A 21,586-nucleotide genomic window follows, 5' to 3' on the forward strand; every position below is an offset into this window, starting at 1 on the left:
AGTTAAAACAATGTGAAATAGTTTCACTACTCACGCCACCTGGAACACCACATTGTAATGGTGTGTCCGAACGTCATAACCGTACTTTATTAGATATGGTGCGATCTATGATGTCTCTTACCGATCTACCACTATCGTTTTGGGGTTATGCATTAGAGACAACTGCATTCACGTTAAATAGGGCACCATCTAAATCCGTTGAGACGACACCGTATGAACTATGGTTTGGCAAGAAACCTAAGCTGTCGTTTCTTAAAGTTTGAGGTTGCAATGCTTATGTGAAAAAGTTTCAACCTGATAAGCTCAAACCCAAATCGGAGAAGTGCGTCTTCATAGGATACCCAAAAGAAAATGTTGGGTACACCTTCTATCACAGATCCGAAGGCAAGATATTCGTTGCTGAGAATGGATCCTTTCTAGAGAAGGAGTTTCTCTCGAAAGAAGTGAGTGGGAGGAAAGTAGAACTTGATGAGGTAACTGTACTTGCTCCCTTATTGGAAAGTAGTTCATCACAGAAATCTATTCCTGTGACTACTACACCAATTAGTGAGGAAGCTAATGATGATGATCATGTAACTTCAGATCAAGTTACTACCGGGTAAACCAGAGTGAGATCCGCACCAGAGTGGTACGGCAATCCTGTTCTGGAGGTCATGTTACTTGACCATGACGAGCCTACAAACTATGAGGAAGCGATGATGAGCCCAGATTCCGCGAAATGGCTTGAGGCCATGAAATCTGAGATGAGATCCATGTATGAGAACAAAGTATGGACTTTGATTGACTTGCCCATTGATCGGCGAGCCATTGAGATTAAATGGATCTTCAAGAGGAAGACGGACGCTGATAGTAGTGTTACTATCTACAAAGCTAGAATTGTCACGAAAAGGTTTTCGACAAGTTCAAGGTGTTGACTACGATGAGAGTTTCTCACTCGTATCTATGCTTAAGTCTGTCTGAATCATGTTTGCAATTGCCGCATTTTATGAAATCTGGGAAATGGATAAACAAAACTGCATTCCTTAATGGATTTATTAAAGAAGAGTTATATATGATGCAACCAGAAGGTTTTGTCAATCCTAAAGGTACTAACAAAATATGCAATCTCCAGCGATCCATCTATGGACTGGTGCAAGCATCTCGGAGTTGGAATATACGCTTTGATAAGTTGATCAAAGCATATAGTTTTATACAGACTTGCGGTGAAGCCTGTATTTATAAGAAAGTGAGTGGGAGCACTACAGCATTTCTGATAAGTATATGTGAATGACATATTGTTGATCGGAGATAATGTAGAATTATTCTGCAAAGCATAAAGGAATGTTTGAAAGGAGTTTTTTAAAGAAAGACCTCGGTGAAGCTGCTTACATATTGAGCATCAAGATCTATAGAGATAGATCAAGACGCTTTATAAGTTTTTCAATGAGTACATACCTTGACAAGATTTTGAAGTAGTTCAAAATGGAACAGTCAAAGAAGGAGTTCTTGCCTGTGTTACAAGGTGTGAAGTTGAGTAAGACTCAAAACCCGACCACGGCAGAAGATAGAGAGAGAATGAAAGTCATTCCCTATGCTTCAGCCATAGGTTCTATAAAGTATGCCATGCTGTGTACCAGACCTATTGTATACCCTACCCTGAGTTTGGCAAGGGAGTACAATAGTGATCTAGGAGTAGATCACTGGACATTGGTCAAAATTATCCTTAGTGGAATAAGGATATGTTTCTCGATTATGGAGGTGACAAAAGGTTCGTCGTAAAGGGTTACGTCGATGCAAGTTTTGACACTGATCCAGATGACTCAAAGTCTCAATCTGGATACATATTGAAAGTGGGAGCAATTAGCTAGAGTAGCTCCGTGCAGAGCATTGTTGACATAGAAATTTGCAAAATACATACGGATCTGAATGTGGCAGACCCGTTGACTAAACTTCCTTCACAAGCAAAACATGATCACACCTTAGTACTCTTTGGGTATTAATCACATAGCAATGTGAACTAGATTATTGACTCTAGTAAACCCTTTGGGTATTGGTCACATGACGATGTGAACTATAGGTGTTAATCACATGGTAATGTGAACTATTGATGTTAAATCACATGGCGATGTGAACTAGATTATTGACTCTAGTGCAAGTGGGAGACTGAAGGAAATATGCCCTAGAGGCAATAATAAAGTTATTATTTACTTCCTTATATCATGATAAATGTTTATTGTTCATGCTAGAATTGTATTAACCGGAAACATAATACATGTGTGAATACATAGACAAACAGAGTGTCACTGGTATGCCTCTACTTGACTAGCTCGTTGATCAAAGATGGTTATGTTTCCTAACCATAGACATGAGTTGTCATTTGATTAACGGGATCACATCATTAGGAGAATGATGTGATTGACTTGACCCATTCTGTTAGATTAGCACTTGATTGTTTAGTTTGTTGCTATTGCTTTCTTCATGACTTATACATGTTCCTATGACTATGAGATTATGCAACTCCCATTTATCGGAGGAACACTTTGTGTGCTACCAAACGTCACAACATAACTGGGTGATTATAAAGGTGCTCTACATGTGTCTCCAAAGGTACTTGTTGGGTTGGCGTATTTCGAGATTAGGATTTGTCACTCCGATTGTCTAAGAGGTATCTCTGGGCCCACTCGGTAATGCACATCACTATAAGCCTTGCAAGCATTGCAACTAATGAGTTAGTTGTAGGATGATGTATTACGGAACGAGTAAAGAGACTTGCCGGTAACGAGATTGAACTAGGTATTGAGATACCGACGATCGAATCTCGGGGAAGTAACATACGGATGACAAAGGGAACAACGTATGTTGTTATGCGGTCTGACCAATAAAGATCTTCGTAGAATATGTAGGAGCCAATATGAGCATCCAGGTTCCGCTATTGGTTATTGACCGGAGACGTGTCTCGGTCATGTCTACATAGTTCTCGAACCCGTAGGGTCCGCACGCTTAACGCTACGATGACAGTTATATTATGAGTTTTATGTTTTGATGTACCGAAGGTTGTTCGGAGTCCCGTATGTGATCACGAACATGACGAGGAGTCTCGAAATGGTCGAGACATGAAGATTGATATATTGGAAGCCTATGTTTGGATATCGGAAGTGTTCCGGGTGAAATCGGGATTTTTACCGGAGTACCGGGGGGTTACCGGAACCCCCCGGGGGCTTAATGGGCCTACATGGGCCTTAGTGGAAAAGGAGGGAAGCAAGGGAAGTGTGGGGCGCCCCCCCCCCCCAAGGCCCAAACCGAATTGGTTTAGGGCAAAGGGGGCCGGCCCCCCTCTTTCGTTCTTCCCCCCTCCCAAGTCCTAATCCAACTAGGAAAAAGGGGGAGTCCTACTCCCGGTGGGAGTAGGACTCCTCCGGCGCGCCTCTCCCCTTGGCCGGCAACACCCCCCTTGCTCCTTTACATACAGGGGCAGGGGGCACCCCATAGACACAACAAGTTGATCAAGTTGATCGTCTCTTAGCCGTGTGCGGTGCCCCCCTCCACCATAGTCCACCTCGATAATACTGTAGCGGTGCTTAGGCGAAGCCCTGCGTCGGTAGAACATCATCATCGTCACCACGCCGTCATGCTGACGAAACTCTCCCTCAACACTCGGCTGGATCGGAGTTCGAGGGACGTCATCGGGCTGAACGTGTGCTGAACTCGGAGGTGTCGTGTGTTCGGTACTTGATCGGTCGGATCGTGAAGACGTACGACTACATCAACCGCGTTATGATAACGCTTCCGCTTTCGGTCTACGAGGGTACGTAGACAATACTCTCCCCTCTCGTTGCTATGCATCACCATGATCTTGCGTGTGCGTAGGAATTTTTTTGAAATTACTACGTTCTCCAACAGTAATCCTACATGGCCTCTCATCGCTACCTTTACCAAAACGTGTTCACACACTTAGCCTTTATCGGTAGGACATGTTCACCACTCCGATTCATTCCTGATGAATCAGACCTGACACAACTCTAAGCATAGCTGGCATAAAGAAAACAAGCATGAATGAGTAGGCACATCAAGGCTCAAGCAACTCCTACTCATGCTAGTGGGTTTCAACTATTTACTGTGGCAATGACAGGTCATGCAGAGGAATGGGTTCAACTACCACAGCAGAAAAGTAGTAGTTGAATCGTTGTTGTCCTAATGCAGTATAAGGAGCAGGAGCGAGAGAGTGGGATTTTATCGAAATGCTCAAGGGGGATTGCTTGCCTGATAGATCAACGAAGGGCACTGCTTTTTCGACAGGTACTCGGGAACACCTTCCGGAGTGGAACCTATCGAGAAGAAACGGTGCCGGCAATCAATACACAAACAAATGCAACAATATGATGCATGAACAAGATATGTGCAAATGCTAGTGTTTGGGCTAATGCAAGATGCTACCAATTTGGTTGAAGCCCATTTGAATCAAAGATTCAAATGCAAATTCAAAATGAAGCATTTAAAATGCCCACATTATGTTTTCACTTATATAGCATGTATAAGTTGGTTTTTCATGCATGGAACTGGCATAAATGGATTCCTTGCATTTTTCTGATAATTTTTCATATATAAATTATTTCATTCTGAGCTATGGTTGAATTTCTATGAATTTTTGAAGTTTAGCTAATTTTCTGGAATTTCCTGATTTATTTTAATACCAGAAAATGAATAACTGTGTCAGCATGACAGTGGCATGACGTCAACGAGTCAAACGGGGCTGACCAGGTCAAACCTGACGTGTGGGGTCCACACGTCAGTGTCTTAGTTAATTAACAGAGGTTAATTAGCACTAACACTAACCTAACTATAGATTTAGTCAGAGACAGGCCCCACCTGTCATTGACTCATACGGGTCAAATCTGGTCAACTGGGGGGTCAAACCCAGTCAACCCGCCGGCGTTTAGCCACCGGCTAGGCCGAACGCGGCGGAGGGGCACGGGATTCGCTTTTCGGCGACCATTTGGACGGCGGAGGCCATGGGCGAGGAGCCAAGGCTCGTCCGCGTCTTTTGGAGCAAGCGGGAGAGGCGGGGTGGCCTGAGCTCGCCGGAAACGAGCTCGGGCGGCGGCCGAAGCACGGCCAGGTGCGCGCGGGGTGCTGCGGGGCACGATAGGAGCTGTGGGCGGCGGCGTTGGTCTTCTGGGAGGTCGCTGAGTGCGGTGGCCCTGGCCACGACGGCGACATGGCCGACGGCGTGGCGCTCGCGGGTTTGACGGTTAGCAGGGCTACGGCACGAAATCGAGTACGGGGAAGGAGGGGAAACGGATGAGAGCTCACAGCGGTCTCGACGACGTCATGCGCGAGCTCGGGGATGCACTGGTGCGGCCGGAACGACGGCGGCGATCTCGGGCGGCCGGAGGTGAAGACGACGATGGTGGCGGCGATGCAGCGCGTCCCTGGTTGCTTGGCTCCTCGAGGACGATGCAGGCGATGAGGCGGAGCACCCGGACACGAAGAGAGGGCGAGGGGAAGGCGCGGTGGCTGCGCGGGTAGCGAGCGGCGGCGACGAGCTCCGCTCGGGCGGGTCGAGAGAGAGGGATCCAGAGGAGGAGGGAGAACAAGAGAGAGTGAGGGAGGCCTGGGGGGTCACGTGGCGTTCGTAGCAGCCTCCAGCAGCAGCGGCAAGCAGGAGCTGGCCGAGCGCGTGCGCGCGTGCGGCGAGCACACGCCCCTGTCCTCCTGGCGAGAGGAGAGGGACGATTGGCAGGGCCAGCTGGGCCGCACAGTGCCAGGCCTCAGGTGAGCACAGCTAAGTTTTTCCATTTCTGTTCCCTTTTCTATTTTTCTGACATTTGTTTGATTTAAAAATAATACCAAACTAATGTATATTCTTATGCCAATTTTTGTAGGAGCTAGTGGTATTATTCCAGAGCTCCTCATCAACTAGCATAATTTTTGAACAATATTATATATATAACAATATATATCCAAAGCAAATAATTACTCCATTAATTTCAAATGCCCAAAATAAATATCTATGAGCTCCTGGAAATATTGGTTTGAATTTTAACTCTGGCCAATATTTTCAGAGAGTAACATGAACATTTTCTTGAACCTTTTTGGAGTAATTTTTATCTGGGTCATTTTCAGAAATGATTTCTAAGGGTTTCACAAATCCCCATTTCAAATTTAAATAAAATTTAAACATGATGCACACATGACTGGCTAGTCTAGGTCATACCAGAACTAGGGATGTGACAAAAAACAACCAAACGGGCTAGACATGCGCGTTACACAGGCCGAAACAAGACAACCCACTTCCAGCGCGAATCTTGAAGCGAACAAAGATCCAACGGATGACGCGTCGACTGAGATTTAGCGAGTCCATTATTGATACCTTCATTCATGGGTAGTTTTAATGCTTAAATCATTTAAGTAATAAAGCACCCTTTTCCGGAAAAAAATCATGGGTAATCTTATGACGAACGAACAGAAGCAATACATGCTTTATTATTATTAGCACAAATGTCCGTGTGTTGCAATAGGAAATAAAAAAAACCTAACTTCACTAACCCAATGGCTCAAGACCGCCTCCTCCTCTCGCCATGACCCATCGCCAAACATGATGTCATCAACAAACTCCTTGAAATCCTTCACACCGCCACACGAGAAACAGAATAAATATTAGGAGTGTTGTCCAAAGACCCTCCATCTTTGGCTAATATAACAGAGTAAAGTGCGGGGTTTGTGTCACACAGTAGGAACTCCGTGTCCAACTCCTTGTACTTTGGTGACGGGCGCTAGTGGGTCGAGCTGAAACATAATAGTGAAGATTTGTTTTGGTCTTAGAAAAATATATCATATGACCAACAAATAATAAAAAGTTTTTATTGTGATTTAGACATAGTTTTTTTGCATGTGTTATCGCAATATTTTGATCTTGAGTTAAACAGTTCTGATACGTCAAATATTAGTATCACAATATCGTATCTTGGTTTTTGACGTCAATAATTCATATATAAAGAAGTAGTTTACCCATGGCAGGTGCACCTAAACACAACACCTCTCAATTTAGCTACAAAAATGCGGTTTAAGATGATTTAGACACAAAGAAGAAATTCATCAGTTCAATAACTGAATAAGCCTCGGAGCATGTAGAAAAACTATGACATTTTTGGGCCATAATTACCGAATGTTGTGTATATGGGGTGAAGCAATTCTTGGTCTTTGTTCATTTAAAATGGTATTTAATTTTTCTTGTCGAATATCTTATTGTTTTTCAACAAACATATATTTTAATTAGATTGGAATCGCATTCTAATCTAATTTAACTTTAAACTTATGTTTTGTTTTACTGGTTAAATTTTACATTTAATCCCTATAACTTAATTTTAAATAACGGAAATATATTTAATACTTTATTTCTTGTATATTATTTTGCAATTCACATGTAAATGAAGTTGTATTTTTTATCCATGCAATTAATAAAATATGTCTAATATTATTATCGGAAATTATAATGCACGGATGTGTCTGCTCATCCCTTCAAGCGCGATAGGCGCCACACCATTTAATGTGTGAGACCGGTCATGCGTGTGATGATGATTCGATTGCTTGCTATTGTCATGTCCCCCGTGGATGATGTTGTGTAAGTCGTGCGTTAGTGCATCCCATTATGTTTTTTTGAACAACATAAAATCTTGATCAACCACAATCTAAGTTTCTTTTTTTAGTGCAAAGGCATATAATTTTGTATGTGCTCACGTTAATCTCAACTTGTATGCACGTTTCCATAAAAAAACTTATACATTATATATTCCTGATAGATCAGACCGGATGCTCATGTATGATGATCCCATTGCATGCTACTGTCATGGTTGCTGTGGGTGATGCTCTGTAAATCGCGCTTTAGTGCATCGCATTAGTTTTCTAAACAACTCAAAATGTTGATTGATCATGATCTAAGTTTCTTTTTCATGGTGTGTTCCGATGCGCGGCACGTCAATGAAGGAGTTGCGTATGAAAGCAAAACTGTGTCTCTTGCAAAAAGAAAAAACAGAAAACATATTTTTTTTCGTTTTTGAGAGGAATGGCCGTGACTCTCGCAAAAGTACAACCGTGCCTCTCGCGGAAGCAAAACCGTGACTCTCGCGAAAGGAAAAAACAGAAACATATTTTTTTTCGTTTCCGAGAGGCACGGCCATGACTCTCGCGAAAGCATACCCGTGCTTCTCGCGGAAGCAAAACCGTGACTCTCATGAAAGGAAAGGAAAAACAGAAAACGTGTTTTTTTTGTTTCCGAGAGGCACGGCCATGACTCTCGCGAAAGCACACCCGTGCCTCTCGCGGAAGCAAAACCGTGACTCTCGTGAAAGGAAAAAAAAACAAAAAACGCGTTTTTTCGTTTCCAAGAGGCACGGCCGTGACTCTCGCGAAAGCACACCGTGCCTCTCGCGAAAAAAAAGCGTGACTCTCGTGAAAAAAAATAAAAAATTTGTTTTTTTGTTTCCGAGAGGCATGGCCGTGGCTCTCGCGAAAGCCAAGCCGTGACTCTCACAAAAGGAAAAAAACGCGTTTTTCGCGTAATTTTTTTTAAAAAATCAAAAATCTAAAGAAGACCGGCGGAAAACCAGGACGTCGAAAAAACCCGTTTAAAAAGCCGAAAACGCGTGCAAAAACAAAACAAAATCCGGAGGGAGCGCCGAGAGCGCGACACATGGCGAATGGCTGAGAGCGCGCCAAATGGCGCTGATTGTTGCGAGGCTCCCGAAGGAGTGCTCGTTAACCTCATGGGTAATCTTATGACGGACGAGCAAAAGCAATACATGCTTTATTATTATTAAATAAATGTATAGGGAAAGATATTTCTTCTCAAGAATATATTGTATATAGCAGATGAAACTAAGCTGCTGTGTATTGTGTTTGTGTCCGATCCCTAGTCCCTACACCTTGATGTCTATAGTGTGCTCCACCGCAGCCGACGACGCGTCCACCGTCAAAGTGCGCACGGCGGGCGAGCCAAGCGACGGGTGAGTCACCGTGAAGTTGTACTCGCCGTGGACGAGGTCCAGCTCGGTCACGCCGTTGGCGTCCATGGTGGCGCCCTCCGGGTGCGTCCTCCATTCAGCGATGAGCTTGTCGACGCGGTCGCCGGCGGGAAGATTCTTGAAGTTGTTGTCCGTGAGGCACATGGCCCAGCAGCCCTGCGCGTGCCAGGCCGCCCACATCACCATGCCCTCCACGTTGGGGTGCCCGTAGCCTTCCCTCAGCACCTCCTCCAGGTAGATCGGCACGTAGGGGCCGGCATTCCGGTTGACGTCGACCTCAGTGAGCCAGATGGGGACCCTGAGCTGCGCGAGCATGTCCAGCGTCGCCCTCATGTAGGGGATGTTGGGCGTGCCGAAGTGGCTCTCGAGGCCGACGGCGAGCTTGATGCCGCGGTTGCCGGGGTAGGAGCGTATCTGCTGCAGCTTGGCGACGTACTTGCTGGACATGGCAGCCGCGTCCAGCGGCTCCTCCAGCGTGCCGAACTCGTTCATGAACAGCCTCGCCGTCCGGTCGATCCGCGCCACCCGATGGTACACCTCGGACGACGCGTTGCGGCCGAGCCTGCTCTCGAAGAAGTGCCCGTGGAGGTTCTCGTTCACCACGTCCCACGCGATGACCTTGCCGGCGTACCGCGACACCACGGAGCTGATGCGCTTCTGCATGGCCGCCTTGAGCCGCTGCGCGTCCAGCGGCTTCACCCACGACACCTGCGTGTCGTTGGTGTCCCAGAGCACGTTGTGGCCGCGCACCGCGATGCCGTGCTTCTCGGCGAGCCGCAGCATGGCGTCCGCGACGGTGTAGTCCTCGTGGTTCTCCATCCACTCCGTGCTGTACCACTTCATCTCGTTCTCGAAGCTGGCCACGGTGAACCGGGACGCGAACCACTGCTCGTAGGCCGGGATGTCGAGGATCTCCTTGGTCATGGCGTTGCCGAACGGGAAGCCGGGCCGGAGGAGCTTGACGCTCAGGTTGGCGTTCGGCAGTGGGACGCCGTCGGCGCCCCGGGCGACCACCTTGGCGGCGCTCCGGCGGGTCTTCCCGGCCGACAGACGGCGTTGCTCGTCCCACTCGGGGAAGGAGAAGGGCTGCAGAGACACGCTGTCCACCCAGATGTCCACCCTACCATCGGCCTGTACAAGCGAACTTTGGTTTCCCTTTTTGGCGTTGAACAATTAATTCATGCGTAATCATTCGATCTACCTCGAAGAAGAGCTCGCCTGGGCCGGAAGCAAAGGCGGTCATGCCGCCCTTGAGCATGCTCCAGCAGCCGGACCTGGCGACGGTGGCTCCACCGGCGATGAAGGCGCCGTTGGGATCCTTGAAGACGGATCTCACCACCGCCGTGCCGGACGAAACCTGCAACCATGCTGCATGCATGCATGCATGGAGCCATATATATACGGGCACACATGAGCAACAAGAAAATACAGCATATCACAAGATCACGAGTAAATGACGATGGTGCAGTACGGAGTATATGCTTGAGTTTACATACCCGAGAGGGAGTAGTGGTGGGCGGTTTCCATCTGGATCTTCTGGTAGACGCTGCGCGACGGCTGGCCATTGTTGCTCGCCGACGCCAACGCGAAGTTGTTGCCGGACGGCGAGCTGCTCACGTTGGCCGTCACGCCCCACGGCACCGACCAGCCCGTCAGGCCGCTGTTGAACTCGCTGTTCTCGATAATGCCCCCTTTGTACAGAGACCTCATCGGGCTGCTCAAGCACTGGATAACAAGATCAAAACAACATCCTTTAGTTTCAAGATAAGAAGAAGGAACACAAATCCAACAATATATCCAGTAATTGGCAGAAAAAAGGTACTACTTGCCTTAATGCTCGCGGTATAATCATAGGGAACCGACTGGACCATCCACCCTACATACATATACATCATTAGCATATCTTACAATGTGCAATCGGTGGAAACTTGAAACACGCAGCAAACCGCAAGGAACTTCCCTGGTGTTGGAAATACAAACTGTGGTAATATGAACTTGGGAAAACTAACCTTCAAACAGCGAAATGCAGAGCAAAAAAGCGAGCAATTTCCCCATGGTAACCACCAGTGTGTATGTCACTTCTTCTTCTTTTTTTCCTTTTTTTTTTCTTTTTCGAAGTGATATGTCACTTCTACTGAACTGGTGGTATGTTTTAGTTGACGGAGAGAGGTGAATATATAGGCATAGGGTAATTAATCCGTGCTTGATAATGCCAAAGGCGGTGTGTTGCTGATTGTTTCAATCTTTGACTCTAAGTCAGCTCGAACGCAAAAAGGGGGGGAAATCTTTGGCTCAAGCGGAAGACTAGGCAGGCGGAGCAACATTTGTGCATTATGGGTGAATGCATTAAAATCGTGCTACTTATGGCTTTTTTTCAAGGAAAAAGTGAATTTTATTCCATATATTGATAGGGTTACAATCCAGAGATAGTAATTGCTCTATACAAGGAGGACCTTGACCAAGTCACACAACGGTCATCATAATATAATGCCCAACAATCTGCTACCCTGTTTTGCTCTCTCGTAAGCTTCTAGAGAATGAACTTCCGGCTACAACTAAGTGCCCATACGCCGACCTGCTAAGTCTAGAATCGGAAAGACTTGACAGTGCTGCAGAAGATTAAGTCAGTATCTTTTGTCCCACTAAAAAACCATATATTTGGATATACATGCAAGTAATTAGTTTATGCCAAAATTATGTCAATACGAATAGATACCGTGAATATTTGTCATATAATAAATAAAGGAAAGCTTGGTAGCTAATCAACCCAATATTCAACTTTGGGGAATACTAAATATAGAATTAATTTTGCATTCCAATATTCTTAGGAAAACGCTATCTTACACCCGACGGATGCACGCGCAGCGTCCGCCGCATGCGTAGCCATCGGATCAATCTTGATCGAGCGCTCACGTTGGACGGCCACAAGTCGTGTGCAACCAATTTTTTTTGCAACAATCGTATTGTTTTAGAAGGTTTCTACAACAGAGATCTTGTTTCAAAAATAAATAAATAAAGATTCGGTGGTGAAGTTTTTTTCAGCAACAGGGTCTAATTTTAGAAAGTTTCTGCAACAGAGGTCTTATTTTAGAAAAAGAAATGGTTCAGCAGCGAAGATTTTTTTCTTCTGCAACAGGGATCTTGCTTCAGATACATAGCCCCGGTTGTAGAAAGCATTGGAGGAGCGCACGATGTTAGAGTGTACGAGACCAAGCATTGCAACACGACGCATGTTTCAGAAACGTAGCTTCAGTTGCAGAAATCGTCAAAGGAGTGCCCAGTATGGGAGCTCGTCGCCGTCATGCTGGAGTAGAGGTCGTGCCTGTTCTCCAAGCAGGGCCCCTCGGTGAGCTCGATTTGCGTCGGATCCAAGCATCTAGCGTGTGATATGGTGCGCCATGGTGTTGCGAAGAGTTTAATTTAGCTCTTGCACACCGGCGGCGGGCTGATTTTGGGGGCGGGTTGGCGGCGGCGCTGCGTTGGGCGCAGCTCTGTCGGGGCCGGGGTCAAGTTTGTTGTCTTTGTTTCTGCAACAACGCGCGTGTTGCTAGAATAATAAGGGGGGCATGGGGACGCGCACACTAGATCGGACGGTGATGTCTACTACACAACCTTCTTCTTGTAGACGTTGTTGGGCCTTCAAGTGCAGAGGTTTGTAGGACAGTAGCAAATTTCCCTCAAGTGGATGACCTAAGGTTTATCAATCCGTAGGAGGCGTAGGATGAAGATGGTCTCTCTCAAGCAACCCTGCAACCAAATAATAAAGAGTCTCTTGTGTCCCCAACACACCCAATACAATGGTAAATTGTATAGGTGCACTAGTTCGGCAAAGAGATGGTGATACAAGTGCAATATGGATAGTAGATAATAGTATTTGTAATCTGAAATTATAAAAACAGCAAGGTAACTCATGATAAAAGTGAGCGTAAACGGTATTGCAATGCGTTGGAACAAGGCCTAGGGTTCATACTTTCACTAGTGCAAGTCCTCTCAACAATAATAACATAATTGGATCATAAAACTATCCCTCAACATGCAACAAAGAGTCACTCCAAAGTCACTAATAGCGGAGAACGAACGAAGAGATTATGGTAGGGTACGAAACCACCTCAAAGTTATTTTTTCCAATCAATCCGTTGGGCTATTCCTATAAGTGTCACAAACAGCCCTAGAGTTCGTACTAGAATAACACCTTAAGACACAAATCAACCAAAACCCTAATGTCACCTAGATACTCCAATGTCACCTCAAGTATCCGTGGGTATGATTATACGATATGCGTCACACAATCTCAGATTCATCTATTCAACCAACACAAAGGACCTCAAATAGTGCCCCAAAGTTCTACCGGAGAATCACGACGAAAACGTGTGCCAACCCCTATGCATAGGTTCATGGGCGGAACCCGCAAGTTGATCACCAAAACATACATCAAGTGAATCACGTGGTATCCCATTGTCACCACAGATACGCACGGCAAGACATACATCAAGTGTTCTCAAATCTTTAAAGACTCAATCCGATAGGATAACTTCAAAGGGGAAACTCAATCCATTGCAAAAGAGTAGAGGAGGAAGAAACATCATAGGATCCAAATATAATAGCAAAGCTCGCGATACATCAAGATCGTGCCAAATCAAGAACACGAGAGAGAGAGATCAAACACATAGCTACCGGTACATACCCTCAGCCCCGAGGGAGAACTACTCCCTCCTCGTCATGGAGAGCACCGGGATGATGAAGATGGCCACCGGAGAGGGATTTCCCCCTCCGGCAGGGTGCCGGAACGGGTCTAGATTGGCTTTCGATGGCTACGGAAGTTTCTGGCGGCGGAACTCCCGATCTAATCTCCGTTCTGGAAGTTTTACGATACGTAGGTATATCTCTACTATTAAAGGAGGATCAAACGTCGTGATGGTTCGACCATCTCCCCATCTCCCCCTTCTTAGGATAACCATCACGCGAGGGCCATGCCCGGTTAGCCCAAAAATCCAACTCCAAGTCAGCCCACGGACAGAGAACCACGACCAAGAAAAAAACAGTTCGGCTCACCCACGACCAACTCACCCAGGACACACGCCCCAACTCTCTCCAACCCCTCCTCTTCTTTCTTCGTTGGAGTCGCCCCAACTCCTCCAACCCCATCGATTCCAATCTCAACTCTTCCGAGAAACTTCAGTGGACTCGGTCGTGGCGACGAGGGGTGACGGCTCGCCCTCTCTCCATTGAGTCTTGCTCCGTCTCTGCCCTCCATCCTTGTCTTCCGCGGCCGGCAGCTTCGGCGATTTGGGTTTGTGGCAGCCGTGAACTATGCGAGGAGGGTGTGCGTCCTAGAATCCGACGGGTCGATCGTCTTCATCGCAGGCGGCTACGGCGAGGACCGTGTGGCAGAGCGGATGGTGTACGAGGACGCGTAGAAGGCCAACAGCTCGAACTTGACGCCCTTTGCCTCCGTCAAGGACAGTGTCACAGGTGCGTAGATCTTGATCCTTTCCTTCGATGCCGTTGTCTGATTGTCTCCGTTCCTGTCAAACCAGTATTCCGCCTGGCCGGTGCCTGGCTTGCCTTAAGGGGTTAAATCAGCTAACAATGTAGCTAGCTAGCAGGTGGATTCTATTGATTGACTAGCAACACACGCGCACACTGGTATGTGACGTATTTATTGTGTATACTTCAACTCACGGTGATAAAACCTAGGAGCTACATGTATCACCTGTCTAAGTAGAGATTAGGATTTCTATATTACTTTGGACAAGCAATCGTTGGTGAACTCTGGCTATATGCATGTGAGATCTATACGTACCCAACAGAGAGAACTAGCAAGCTGCTGATTTCACCATTTTATCTAGAGTTCTAGACTCATTGTGCTAATTTAAGTAGTGCTAAGCTATCATCCAACCTAACTATTAGTCTATTACTAGATTTATTGATATAGTTCATGTTTGGTGCTTTTCCATTTTTTGCGAATGGAGCGGATTCTGAAATCGCATGTTTCAATTAGGTTTTGATCGGTCAGCTTGAGTAGTGATTGTTTTTATTGTCCCATTTGTTCTTTCATATAGGCTACCTTGCTATGTTGTACTATAAGATACTTCATATAGGAGGTCAAGCTTAAGGTACAATTCTTAACTTGTTGAGAATCATGTTAATCATGATATTTGCCTGCTTCAAAATGCTCCCTGAGGTGTTAGTTGACAGTCCTCTGAATATTCTTTGTTTGTTGTTTTTTTACAGAATTTGACCATTTGTGCAGGCTTTCGTTCATCATGGATCGACCTTAGTCTTAACGATTACCCTATCAAACATGCAACCCCTGGGATTTGGTGCTTAATCCTGCTATTTCTTAGTCCATTAGTTTTTATGTGTTTTCACCTCAGAGATTTTATTAATTTTCAGTTGGTTTCTAACTAGAGATGCACATAAATAACTTTGTTCTGATTTTTATAAAAGAAATATGGCATGCACCTAGCTAGAGGTTACTGACTATGTGTTGCAACCCATTTTATTATGTTGGTCTTTCTTTACACCATTTTCTATTGTTGGTTATTGAACATAAACAACAAGAGAATGAACAGAAGTGTGTTTGGGTGAGGCCCGGATACAACATCTCACTTCTTGTTTTTGGAAATCATATATACTTAACTCCAAGAGGTCACCAGCTAAAGGGATGGTACATTATGATTTTTTTTTGTTTTTTTCACTAAGCTTGACAATATCTCACCAACTGTAGCAGTAATGTGATTCGATCTGTAGGTTGTGCTTGGCAATGAAATAGAAATTTTGCTGTTGAGGTATCGACGTAAGGACAAAAATATTGACTGTTTTCGTTTGTGTGGTTGTGGTCGTAGTCTATTTTATGTCTGTATAATTTTCTGCGGTTGTGAACTGTATTCAGCTCCACGTAGAAATAGACGATTAATCTTGTTTATTCCTTTGAGTGTATACTAAAGTTCCTGTTACCTAAACATTTTTATCACATCATGCAATGATATAAACCCAGAAAAATTCAGATAATATGCATTACTTTTTTGTAAAGCCATTACACTGCGCCTCCCAGGAGCATCTCAAAGGCTCTTGGAGAAATTTGATATCAACAAGTTAACCGGTTTTTTTTCTTTCTCTTTGTTTTGCATCACTATGTTCTTATCTATGAAGCCTTGGGCACCCTATATTTTACAAGGAAGGAAACTAGGCCAGTGTATTGCTTTTAATGACATTTAGTTGTATAGGCGACCTGCTTGCATAGATTATTATAACATATCATATCTTCTTAACTTCCCATTAGTAACAAACATTATAGTACCAAAATTAGTTTTAGGAGGATACTACTAAAACTCTTATACCATTGGCAAAAAACTCTTGTGCAATTTTAATTTATTGCATAGTGCACACGGAAAAGTATTAATTCACCATGTAGAGAGCCTGCCCAGAACAATTGTGTTGGAATTTTGTGGTACTCTCAAGTGAGGTGTCTTTTGTGGCCTTGCTAATATATATAAACCAGAACCATATTTTGTATGATTCTCAACATCCTTGGAGTGAAAGACAACTGAAGTACCACAGAAGGTAGGTGTGTACTGCTACTACACCAGCCGAAGTACGAATTGCAGTTTGTCCTGAATTCAGGCACTAAGAAACTAGCTTTTTGCGATTGATTCGGCTCATACAACAGGTTGGCAACAAGATCGGATGTTCAATAGCCAGAGGAGCAACACTCGACCGACAGGAAACTATGAGCATGTTTATCATAAGTGTGTCGGTTCTACATTTTACTCCTTAGCCAACTACTACTACTTTCTAATACTCTAGCATGCAATTAATTGACTTACCAAAGAACTACATGGAAGAGAAATATGTTTGATTTGTTTTGAACTGATTGCAAGAAATATATGTATGGCACCTACAACTCTGTTCTCAAAACATATAGGAAAATGTTTGGAGATGGCACGCCGGCCGAAGCTTTGGTCGGTCGCCCGCTACCACGCGGTCCTATTTCTGCAAGCCCCGCAAATCGCCCTGCCCCGCTGTAGGCCCATCGCATATGCGAGGCCACTCTCTACCCCTGCATCCTCCCCCCCCCCTCCTGTTGCAGCCCAATTTCGCCGGCGAGGCCGTCGTCCGCCCCGCATCGGCCCCTGCCTAGCTGCAGCCCAATCTCATCGGTGAGGTCGTCGTCTTATGCATGGCCGACGATTCTCCCAGCTCACCATCTCCAGTTCCTCTCCGCACGGCCAGCGATTCTCCCAGCTCACCATCTCCAGCTGCATAACTGTGATGGCGAGGTACACCCAAGGCACGAGAAGCTGCGACGACGGGGTGCACCTGACATGGGAATGGGATGGGCGAGGACATCATCGGAGCTGCGAGCTACAACCGGCATTACAAATTGCTACAACCGGCGTCCTTGTTTGCTACATGCCACCATGAAGATGCATCCCGCGGAACAAAAATCTCAACTGGCAAAAGAAAAATCTACAACTCATTGACCATTTTGCTGCAGCGGCGGAGTGAAGATGCGGACAGCGAAGGTCAGCATCGGGGCTGCAACGAGGGGCCGTGGCCTGTGGAAGCTGCAACCTCAGGCGCTAGAGATGCAACCGCCCTAGAAAAAGCTACAACCAACAGCCAATTTTTGTTGCATCAGCGACGGTGATTTTTTTGGCCTCTGAGGTAGACGACTGCTACTGGCGACCAAGGAAGATGCATCCCACGGGAGAAAATGCTACAACCGGCAACAGAAAAGGCTATGACTCGCGGCCGTATATGCTGCAAGCAGCAATGCTGAAGTTGTCGCCGCCGATGCTACGACCAGAAAAGCTGGAAACGTTGTTCGGGAAAGCTGGAACCAACAATTTCTTTTGCTACCATCGCCGGAGCAGAAAAATGTGACATCGGCGATCTAAGAGAGGTTGCGACGACGAGCAGCTCGGTGATGTGACGAGCAGTAACTGTGAGGGAAAGGACACGGGTGCTTTTGTGTCTCGCCGGAGCACACACTCGTGGTGGTTGGGGCAGGGACATGTCACCGGTGGATCTGAACCAAGACGCGTGCGTGGGGGAGAGGGGGAAGAAGACGATGACGTGGGGGAAGGCGGAACGAATGGCTCCTGCCTGCTGGATCGGACGGCTGGAGGCCGACTGGCCCAAATTCGGGTCAGCGCGCCGGCGCGTATCACCGCTCAAACATATAATTATGAAATTATATTTGATTTATTTTTAGCAATGTTTCATGTCTAAGTTTATTGTTCCGTGGCAAAGCACGGGCATTCGGCTAGTATGGGTACAAGGGGTACGTAGGTGGACCGAAGGGGGGGGGGTCACGAGGGAGGGGGGCGCGCCCCAGGGGGTGGGCGCGCCCCCTACCCTCGTGAGCACCTCCTTCATCTTCTGACATAGGGTTCAAGTCTATCCGGTAGGTTTCCTTCCAAAAATAACTTCTCCAGTTGATTTCATTCCGTTTTAACTCCGTTTGATATTCCTTTTCCTCGAAACACTGAAATAGGCATAAAACAACAAATCTGGGCTGGGCCTCCGATTAATAGGTTAGTCCCAAAAGTAATATAAAAGTGAAAAATAAAGCCCAATATTACCCAAAACAGTAGATAATATAGCATGGAGCAATCAAAAAATTATAGATACGTTGAAGACGTATCAGTTGCCAGCCAAGGGATAAACATGAGAGACTGCCTGAACTCCTTCAATGGGCTGGGTGAAGCTTTGACGATCAACATTGTGAAGATAAATTGGATCCTTTGCAGGCTCTGGGTAAATAGCTTCAACAGACAGATCAACCTCTGGCAAGAATACAAGATGATTGCGCGCAGACGGCTGATAGTTGAAGGCAGAGTGAAGCTTGATAAGACGCATTACCCATGGAGCATAGAACTTCAGACCAAAGATGTCGGAGCCAGATGCAGCCAACTGCCTGATGAAGAAGTCTTGAGCATTGAAGCTTATGCCATTGAAGATATAGAAAACCAAAGTCTTCATTGCTCCTTCAAGCTTCGTTGTAGATGAATGTCCTTTGACAGGCCATAGAGTCTTTCTGATGATATGGTAAATGGTGCGGGGCAGATACTCTAGGTCTTCAACAAAGAATTCGGTTGGGTATTCAGCGTCGCGTGGCAAAGGCTTCATCATGCTCAGCATTTGACTCATGAAGATGGTCTCTCTCAAGCAACACTGCAACCAAATAACAAAGAGTCTCTTGTGTCCCCAACACACCCAATACAATTGTAAATTGTATAGGTGCACTAGTTCGGTGAAGAGATGGTGATACAAGTGCAATATGGATAGTAAATAATAGTTTTTGTAATCTGAAATAATAAAAACAGCAAGGTAGCAAGTGATAAAAGTGAGCGTAAACGGTATTGCAATGATGGTAAACAAGGCCTAGGGTTCATACTTTCGCTAGTGTAAGTTCCCTTAACAATACTAACATAATTGGATCACATAACTATCCCTCAACATGCAAAAAAGAGTCACTCCAAAGTCACTAATAGCGGAGAAGGAACGAAGAGATTATGGTAGGGTACGAAACCACCTCAAAGTTATTCTTTGCAATCAATCCGTTCGGCTATTCCTATAAGTGTCACAAACAGCCTTAGAGTTCGTACTAGAATAACACCTTAAGACACAAATCAACCAAAACCCTAATGTCACCTAGATACTCCATTGTCACCTCAAGTATCCGTGGACATGATTATACGATATGCATCACACAATCTCAGATTCATCTATTCAACCAACACAAAGGACATCAAAGAGTGTCCCAAAGATCTACCGGAGAATCACGACAAAAACGTGTGCCAACCCCTATGCATAGGTTCATGAACCCGCAAGTTGGTCACCTTAACATACATCAAGTGGCACGCGGTATCCCATTGTCACCACAGATATCCACGGCAAGACATACATCAAGTGTTCTCAAATCTTTAAAGACTCAATCCGATAAGATTACTTCAAAGGGGAAACTCGATCCATTACAAGAGAGAAGAGGGGGGGAGAAACATCATAGGATCCAAATATAATAGCAAAGCTCGTGATACATCAAGATCGTATCATCTCAAGAACACGACAGAGAGAGAGAGAGAGAGATCAAACACATAGCTACTGGTACATACCCTCAGCCCCGAGGGAGAACTACTCCCTCCTCGTCATGGAGAGCACCGGGATGATGAAGATGGCCACCGGAGAGGGATTGCCCCCTTCGGCAGGGTGCCAGAACGGGTCTAGATTGGTTTTTGGTGGCTACGGAGGCTTCTGGCGGCGGAACTCCTGGTCTAAATTCTGTTCTGGAAGTTTTAGGGTATATGGAGTTATATAGGCAGAAGAAGCACGTCAGGGGAGCCACGGGGGCCCCACCAGGCAGGGGGCGCACCCCCCACCCTCGTGGGCAGCTCCCGTATCTTCTGACGTGGAGTCCAAGTCCATCAGGTGTGTTTCCTTCCAAAAATAACTTCTCCAGTTGATTTCGTTCCGTTTCGACTCCGTCTGATATTCCTTTTCTTCAAAACACTGAAATAGGCATAAAACAGCAAATCTGGGCTGGGCCTCCGGTTAATAGGTTAGTCCCAAAAATAATATAAAAGTGGATAATAAAGCCCAATATTGCCCAAAACAGTAGATAATATAGCATGGAGCAATCAAAAATTATAGATATGTTGGAGACGTATCAGACGGCTAACAGCTCAGGGATCCAACGGCTTTCCAGGCGGCGGATAATTTCAGTACATCTACCGACGGACGCGTAGCAGCGCCCATATTCTTAGGTCACTCTCAATTCATTGTATCTTAATCCTAAAACATGCTATAATCGGAAACCCCCGGCACATGGATCACAACATCACCAAACATACACCCAACGAAAATACATAGACCAAGGCATCGGAGAACACCAAATGGACGGTGCATTCATCAAGAAGCCGTAGATGCCTTCCTAATATCGACGTTGCATCCATCAAGCAGCCGTAGACGACTTCCTAATACCGCCATTCTTCTTGCTTTTGATCCTAAAATACTTCTATTTCAGGCTGCGGATCAGCCAGCGCACCTCTTCTCAATTTCCCTGGCGATTAGGATCCAACCAATTATCTTGCCAAATTCAGGGTAGCAGCCTCCAAGCTGGCAATAAAGTCGTAAAGCTTTAATGCGAAAAGAGCATTGCGAGTAGGTGCAAATGCACCGGACGCAATGACCTCGTGACCCTCTGAACCACTTACCTGATAGACTCCAGCGAGTGAAAGACAATAGCATCCAAACCTACATGCTCCATGAAGGCGAGAGGTTGGTTGGGTTCCAGTAATGGCGGTGTGGGCGCTAAGGTCACAAGCAAGACTACCCCTAGATGCACCATCAAAAGAGACAAATCAGCCATCCCACGTAGTTGCTGAAGTTCTAACATGGTTTGAGAAACCGGAGGAACGACCCGAAGATGGCCTCAATTCCAGAGGCAGACGGCACAACAGACGGTGACTTCAAGACCTGACACAAGGTGAGAAACAACCATAGAGGTATGTTTTCCCCTCACTCATGGAACCCAAGAGCTAGGCCAGTAGAGGCACAACTAGGAGCCCTCCAAGAAGAGC

At 45.8% G+C, this 21,586-nt stretch overlaps 1 protein-coding gene across 1 annotated transcript; it reads right to left on the reverse strand.

Annotated features, from left to right (window-relative positions):
• Window positions 1-8,764: 8,764 nt before the first annotated feature.
• Window positions 8,765-11,133, reverse strand: LOC125550874 (endo-1,4-beta-xylanase 5-like). Its single transcript, XM_048713987.1, has 5 exons — window positions 11,009-11,133; window positions 10,829-10,875; window positions 10,496-10,724; window positions 10,201-10,367; window positions 8,765-10,130 (listed from the first exon to the last, which is right to left on the reverse strand). Exons 1-5 carry the CDS (start codon window positions 11,052-11,054, stop codon window positions 8,895-8,897), a joined length of 1,725 nt encoding a protein of 574 aa, XP_048569944.1. The 5' UTR covers window positions 11,055-11,133; the 3' UTR covers window positions 8,765-8,894.
• Window positions 11,134-21,586: the final 10,453 nt, after the last annotated feature.

Source organism: Triticum urartu, chromosome 1 (genome assembly GCF_003073215.2).
Source record: "Triticum urartu cultivar G1812 chromosome 1, Tu2.1, whole genome shotgun sequence".
NCBI classification, from domain to species: Eukaryota; Viridiplantae; Streptophyta; class Magnoliopsida; order Poales; family Poaceae; genus Triticum; species Triticum urartu.

Coding starts and splice junctions, on each gene's coding strand:
- LOC125550874 (XM_048713987.1), bottom strand. CDS start 11,054: ATGGGGAAATTGCTCGCTTTTTTGCTCTGCATTTCGCTGTTTGAAG. Junction 10,368..10,495: donor CCACCACTACTCCCTCTCGG/GTATGTAAACTC, acceptor GCATGCATGCAG/CATGGTTGCAGGTTTCGTCC. Junction 10,131..10,200: donor CAGGCGAGCTCTTCTTCGAG/GTAGATCGAATG, acceptor TCGCTTGTACAG/GCCGATGGTAGGGTGGACAT.